At 44.8% G+C, this 7,245-nt stretch overlaps 1 protein-coding gene across 1 annotated transcript in view; it reads left to right on the top strand.

Moving 5' to 3' along the window:
• Positions 1 to 876: 876 nt before the first annotated feature.
• The window catches only part of MYO1C (myosin IC), a 45,177-nt gene continuing 38,808 nt past the window's right edge, over positions 877 to 7,245 (top strand). The window contains exon 1 of the mRNA XM_035900468.1: positions 877 to 929. Within this exon, the coding sequence (XP_035756361.1) occupies positions 912 to 929 (18 nt within the window). The 5' untranslated portion in view covers positions 877 to 911. The remainder of the gene's footprint in view (positions 930 to 7,245) is intronic.

The raw sequence follows: 7,245 nt of genomic DNA, 5'->3' as shown, positions 1-7,245 counted from the left end.
CCTAATGCTAGCAAAAGGCTGCATATACATTTTGATTTTTGTCAGAATGCCCTTATCTCGAGGTGGTGGTTTTTCACACTTCTGGTGTAGCTTTGGCCATTCATTTTTCTGTGTGAGACCAGACCCTGATGGCCTTGGAGACAGCTATATGTGCTACTCCTGTTTGCAGGGGCTGGAGACTAAGAGCAACAGTGGCTTGACTGTGTTCTACTAGGAAGGGTCTTGATGGTAGCACAAGTTATGTTGTGATGAGGACCTTGGAGACCTCCATATGGAGTGGGTGTTAGCCAAGATGCTAAGTCCTTGCAAGGGCAGACAAGGCAAACTGTTTTACCCCTGGACTCTTTGTGATCCTTCAATTTGCCGAGAGAGTGACTACAAGGGTAATTGGAAGCCCAGGAAATTTTGCTGTGATTGGGGTGAGTTGGGAGTGGGTTTGGGGAGCCCTCTTGATGCTGCTGCTGCTACTGGTTCAGTGCAGAAACTTGCTGTAATGGAGCATATTGCTTCCTGTCCTGTTTGCTGTGGTTTTGCATGTTGGGCTTTGCACCAGCTTTTCCAGTGCCTGTGATTACTTTTCTTTCCGTTTTTCCCTGTCATTGGGCAGCGAGAACTCCGCAGGCAGGCTGCAGGCAGACGACAGCTGACTTCTCTTGGACTGCCGCTCTGATCCCGGCACGTTGGTCTCTCCTCTTTGGGAGGGGAGGAGAATTCCTCGCCCTCTCCAGGATGCTCCAGTAGGAGCTGGTGGGAGGGAGGGAGTTCTGACTGCGCCGAAAATGTCATGAAAAGAAAAAAAAAGAAAAAAAAAAAGGCAACTGACAGAAGAGAGAACTTGTCCTTAGATTCCTGCTTTTTGCAACAGCTTAAACTAAGTCTGCAAGTGCTGCGGGAGCTGGCAGGAGGCAGAAATGAAGTTCAGAGGGGCGGTAAGATTTATTCCACTGTTTTGGTGGTTTTGCAGCTTTCAGATGTGTATCTAGAAATACTTCAGCCTGCTCTGTGAAAGACCCCTTCACTGGAAAGTTATGTGAAAGGGGTTGAAATAGGATAAAAAAAAAACCAAAATGGGTGGTACATGTTTTGAGGAGGAAGCCAAGGTGGAAGTTGAGAAAGTGGGAAGAAGAGGGGGAAAACTGTGCACTGGGTTAGGGGAGAAGGAAGGGTGGAGCTTTTGCTTGGGTGGAAGGGGCATGGGGATGTGAATGTACCCTGCTGGGCTCTGCTGGTGTCCTTCCCAGGGACATGGGCTTCTTTCTCTGTGACTGCCGCCCTAGGGAACGGCAGGAAATACCTGCTTAAGGACTCATTGCCACTCAGTTCCTCCAGGGTGTATTTACTCTAGCAAAACTTAGTCCATGTTTTAGCGGCAACCAGAAAGCCTGGGTCTGCGTACTGCGTTGCAGGACAACCACCGGGAGCTTAGAAAAATGAGTATGTGGCAAAAGATTGAGAAGACTGGGATTGTTACCTGGAAAAAGAGATGAGTAAAAGAGGAGGAAAAAAATAATATATATATACAGTAGTGCCACGGAGAAGGCAGACTGTGAGCTCCCTTTTTCTGTGTTGTAACATAGGATGAAGGACATTCAGCTAAAAGTTGCCAAAGAGATGCAAAGATTATTTTCATACAATGCATAATTGGGCCACAGAATTCACTGACACTGGAAGATGTTGAGGTCAAGAATGAGGGAATATTGTAAAAAAGAGTGTATGTGGGCTTTTGTCTGGATAAGAATGTTCAAGGCTTTAATTGGTAAACTTACCAAATTTAGGAAGAGAAGGATTGAAAACGTCACATCTGTAGATTTAAGCATTCTGACTGCTGAAGAAGAGTTAGCATGGGACCAGAGTACCCCATACGTGCTCAATCCAGAGATCCTTGCATGTTTTCCCAAATAGTCTAGTGTTTACCACTGCCTGAGAAAGGGTCTTAGTGATAAAGAGAAGCGCGGAGCTTCTGGTGGACCTACCTAGTCCTTCCCTGAGGCAGCGTGGTTGAAGGTGGAGCAGATAGTGCTGGAGGGGCTCATGCTTGGATATCTGTTGGCATGGAGAACCCAGAAAACCTCTGTACAGCACTGGATATAGAGAAAGGTTTTTAGATAGGATACGTGTGAGCGTGATGAACAGTGATGTTGTCTAGGGTGGTGCTTGATATTCTCGGAGAGAACATGTGGGTGTGGAAGTGCCCTTCACATGCCCTGGGAATGCCCTGGAGTGCTTGTTCTGTTTGGAAAGTTTACTATCTTTGAATGACATAATGGTCTGAAATGGTTGTGTGGGGTGTGCGGGTGTGCGGAATCCAGCGGAGAAGGTGGGAACGTATGGTGTGGGGAAGGCCAGAGTGCTGCATGAGACCCACAGTATTGGTAGTGAGAGAGGCGAAAGGATGTGTGCATTTAGAGGGTTAACAACAGCAGTTATCAAATAACAGTGAAAAAGGGTGCAGGGGCAACACCCCATTGCTGCAAGCTGGGAGGCAGGGGGAGCAAGTGCATGCCCTTGATTCTTATCTGTAGGCCAGTGTTTGAGTTCCCGCTCCCCTCTCACCTGCTCGGTCTGATCTGGAAGTCAGTGGTAAAATTTACTTGGAAGGGCAGCGATCTGAGTTTTTGCTTTTTATGCCATCTGTTTCAGTCCTCTGAAGCTACTGTGGGATGCTCAGGCCTGTCACCCAAGGTCACAGGTGGTGCTGCTGTGTATACTGTGATCAGCAACATCTTTTAACCAGCAACAGCTTGTGTCATCTGTTCAGGAGCAAAAACGTCAGCTCCCTAAATATAGAAATTCAGTGTATTTACTTTTCCAGCCTTGGTGATCTTTCTGGTTTGCCTAGTTCACTTTTCTTACTGCTATTTTATACTTAGCTTGTTGACTGAAATATCAGCATCCCTTCTTAGGGCTAAACATTTTTCTTCTCCTTCAAAGCAGTTCTTATAACTGCTTTTTTCTTTTCACTAGCAATTGCTTCTCTTTTTTTCCTAACTTACTTCCCCCCGCCCCCAAAAAGTAAAGTCTAGAAAATATAATTGTGTTATAAACATTGAACAAATGAACAAATTGAACAAATACACCTGCTTGCCATGCAAATATCCATGGCTTGCTTTGGTTTCTGGTTCATCATAATTTGCATTTCTAATTTACATTTGAGCTCCTTAGATAGGGATTCTTACTATTCTAACTGTTGCAAGTGTCAAATGTAATTGATTAATATATTAAGTCATAATTAATTGCAGCAATATCCACACTCTGCATTATTGTTTTTCAAAAGATTCAATATTTGCTTTCACAGTTCCAACTCCCCACGACCTACGTGCATTTAACAGAGACGTAAAATGATGCGCACAGTGTGATACATTGCTCACATTTCCCATTCTGCTCTGCATTTTAGGGTGAGAGATTAAATGGTTCTGTAGCTTGGAAAGTGAGGGAGGCAGAACTTTAACTTCTAGGCAATTTGCTAGTGGGGACACAGCAAATCTTTGTGAGAGCAGAATAAGCTTGCTTACCCTATATTTCTGGTTATTTTATGTTTTAATGTATTCCAGTTTGTTCCTACTTAAAATATGGAAGACTTAAATTGTTTACAGAAATTAGTCAAGGAAGTAGCAATTCTCTCTCCTTAATGTTATTTTTTGATTAGTGTATTCTGTAGTTAAATCCATTTAACATGTGTTTTCACATCAGGAGGGAAGTATCAGGCAGGGAGAACCAGATTCTGAGCATGGACAAGTGCTCCCTGACTCCAGACATTCCTTTGTTGGCGATGTATTGCTCTAAAAGAAGCAAGAATAAAAACTGTTTCTGCTATAAATGGTCCCTGAGTGGCAGCTGCTGACATAGTAACTTTTTTTACAAGTTGAAGTTGTTCCCTTTAACTCTACTGGTCCGTGTCATCAGAGTTGTGATCTGGTTTTGATCCCATTTGATCTGACAGTTCTGATTTTTCTCAAGTTGTCTGCTCAGCACAGCTTACCGCCTTGTGGGAAACACTGCACTCTTCGTTGGACTCACCTAATTAACAGCAAAATAAAATGTTTTATTTTGCTACTACATTTTTTCACTAAAAAAGTCCAATACATGAGATTTGGGTCATACAAATTATTGTCTGAGCTCAGATGGCTTCAGAACGCACAGATAAATCCATGTGGTTGGGTGCAGAGGATTTTGGTGTGAGATGTGGAACTGCCTCTCAGGGAACCCTGTTTCCAACCCAGCTGTTGACTAACAGGGTTTCCTGTGTCCAAAATGTGCTGCTAACTTTCAGTGTGGCAAAAGGGAGAAGGATCCTTAAGTGGCTGCACTTCAATCTGTCAGGGATTTGCTGGCAGGCAGCAAGTGCTTGACTAAGATCCTTTGGTCCAGGTCCACCTCAGTTGTTTTCATTATTGCTTTCTCTGTGTAAAAGGAAAGAAGCGCTATCCCGTTCTGCACCTCAGGAATTGAGGCCCTGGATAAAACAGTTGATTTTTGTCTGCTCTGCTGTCTAGCCCATGCTGTGTCCAAACCCTTTCCTGGGCTGTCGAGTGGAGTAGAAATCAGAGGATTTTTTTTCCTTCTTGCAGCTTTGGCATGGCAGTGAAGAATGTCATACTATCCAGGAGACAAATGTGTTTTAACTGCCACCTCCCCACAAGAAGTTCATTCTTGGTTCAGACTTCTTATTGTCTTCCAGAATCTAATCTGAATTTCCCTTCCCACTCTTATTTGGTTCTTGCCTGTTCTTCCGTTCCCGGCTTTGTAACTATTTCTGGAATCCGCAGATCAATCACCTTTCATTTGGTACCAAGATAAAGATGCCTGCCTCTTCCCATACGGCACCCACTTCCTGCGGTCGTTATAGTGCACGTCTCCTGGTCTAGCGAATGGATACTGGCTGATTTGTAAAAATGCCTTGTCAGAGGAAAACATTAAAATGTACATTTTTAGATGTTGAAGCAGAAATCTTTCTTACATCGTGTGACTTTTCTTTCTAAATCAGATGATTATAAAGCTTCCCTGCTTCATATATAAGACCATTCGCTTTTGAGAGCTCCAAATGGTTTCATGTGCGTCACTCATGGATGCTCCAGGAAGGAGTGGGAGTTGCCCGAGCTGCCGGGTGCTGCCTGGTCTTTCAGCAGTCAGCAGCACTTATGTGTCTGGAATTGCTGTGCCAACACTGACCATTCAGTTGCCCCTCTGGGAAAATCAAGGCTGGGAAATTTTGGTGTAAAAGCTTCCTTCCTTACACACACATTGGGCTACTGAGTATTGCACAGCCATAGACCAGCCGATGGACAAAAAGCGGTGGGGGGAGTTTCTTGCTCAGTTCACATCATCCCTGAACTCCCATGCTCATGGCAGAGTTGCCCTCCATCTTCCTTCACAAAAGAAAATTTCCCCCATGTGCTCAGAGCGACTGAGTGACTCAATTACTTTGGATTTTGTTGTGCAGAGCAAAAGGTCTTGGTTCTCATTTTTGAGGTGTATTAGATCTCCAAGTCCTAAGCAGAGGAAAGTCTTTATCGTACTTTGGCATTTAGCATAATTTAAAAGGAAAGCATTTCTTCACGCCTTCACAATAACATGTCAGAGACTTACTAGTTCAGTTTAGGAAACTTTGGTATAGTCTTGAGTGCTTTTGTACTCCCAGGAGTTGTTTGTGAAGGGTATTTTCTGGTCTTGTTGACTCTGTTGTATGAATACAAAGAAAGGCTGGAACCTCAGCCAACGTAAACCTGGCTCTGCAGGCTGCATTGAACAGCACCGATTTACACCAGCTGAAAGTCTTCCCCCAGATTTAATCACAGGGAAAGAAAAAGCCGTGTGGAAGTAGTACGGCTTCAGTAATTGCACTGGCTTGGTCCCCACCATTCAGGAGTGACGGCTTTTCCTTTCCTGGCAGTGAGCCACTGTTGTGCTGACGGCTCTGGAGAAGAGATTAAAAGCGAAGAGTGGGTTAAAATAGTGTGGGAATGAGTCCCTTGGAACTGTATCTCGGGGTGGGTTCGAGAAACGCAGTGGCAAAAGTCAGCTTGTACTCTCAAGCAGGAGCGACCGTCCAGGACAGTGATTTTTAGTAAGAGATTAAAGGCCAGTCTGAGAGAAGACAGAGGCACTCCTAAGCCCACAGGCACCAAGATCAGATGGAGATTGCTCAGATTTTTGCAATTCCCTGTTTGCAGCCCGTGCTGGGTGTGGCATTAGCATGGTATAGCCTACAAAGGTTGGGATTCTTAGCCCAGTCCTCTTGTTTCCTATAGGCAGGGTGAAGTTGCACATGGTTTAGCTAACCTACCTGCCTGTTACTGTCCAAAGGGCACCTGTGCTCCCTTTCCTTCTTGCCCTGGGTCTGACACTCACCTCGATCCCACAGTAAGGTTTATTCTCAGCTCACTCCACTGACAGAAAGCTACCAGCTTCTTTTTTCCTTGTCTTTGTTTTGCTGATTTAGTGCGTTGCATTAGTTCGGCTTAGAGACAGGTAATTTCTTGCCTTAACACATGCCAGGGAGGCAAAGTCCAAAGGAAGGGATGTGTTTGGTTTGGTGGTGTTGAGCCGTTAGACTACACCTGACTTGTCTCTTAGGTGGTAGTTTCACAACCACTTAATAACGGCAGGAGCGGGCCCCACTGCTGAAATGCTTGCTCCTGCCCGTCTCTGCTGCGGTTCCCAATCTTGTGCCGCTGTATCTATTTGGCCATTGTGAGTCATTATGTGGGAAAATGACCTGGATTCATAAAAAAAATAAAAATAATATCGGAGTTAGTTTTAATCCATGTCAGATTTCCAGTCTAGCTTATTGCGCAAGCACTGGAGCCAGTGCAAGCCAAAGAGCGCAGCTGCGCAGGGGGCAAATGGGACGACCCTTTCGCCTCTGTTCTCTCTGACTCTCTTAGCAGCTTCAAGGAAAACTGATTTTCACAAGGAAGGGTCTAATCAGACCCTCACAGCCTATATTCTCCTAATTATCTGGGATCCATGCTGCCTGCCACAGGGCTTCCAGAGTTGTCCAAGCTGATCTCTTGCATAGCACAGAGCAGCGGATGTTGGAAATGAACTGTACGTCAGCTGGAGGCGTTTTGGCAGAGATAAATCTATATCCACTGCAAAGACGCTAAGGGAGCCAGTCCTGTCCATAGGGAAGCTGCTTTAATGGTTAATTAGCTTCACTGTAACATATTTAACCCCCCCGACTGGCTTTTCTAGCATTAATTTACAGACACCAGATTTGATGTCTGCTTGCTAACATTAAATAAC

Source organism: Egretta garzetta, unplaced genomic scaffold (assembly GCF_000687185.1).
Source record: "Egretta garzetta isolate BGI_Z169 unplaced genomic scaffold, ASM68718v1 scaffold108, whole genome shotgun sequence".
NCBI lineage: Eukaryota > Metazoa > Chordata > Aves > Pelecaniformes > Ardeidae > Egretta > Egretta garzetta.
The sequence above is the reverse complement of the archived record's forward strand: the minus strand, read 5'-3'. Positions and strand labels throughout refer to the sequence as shown.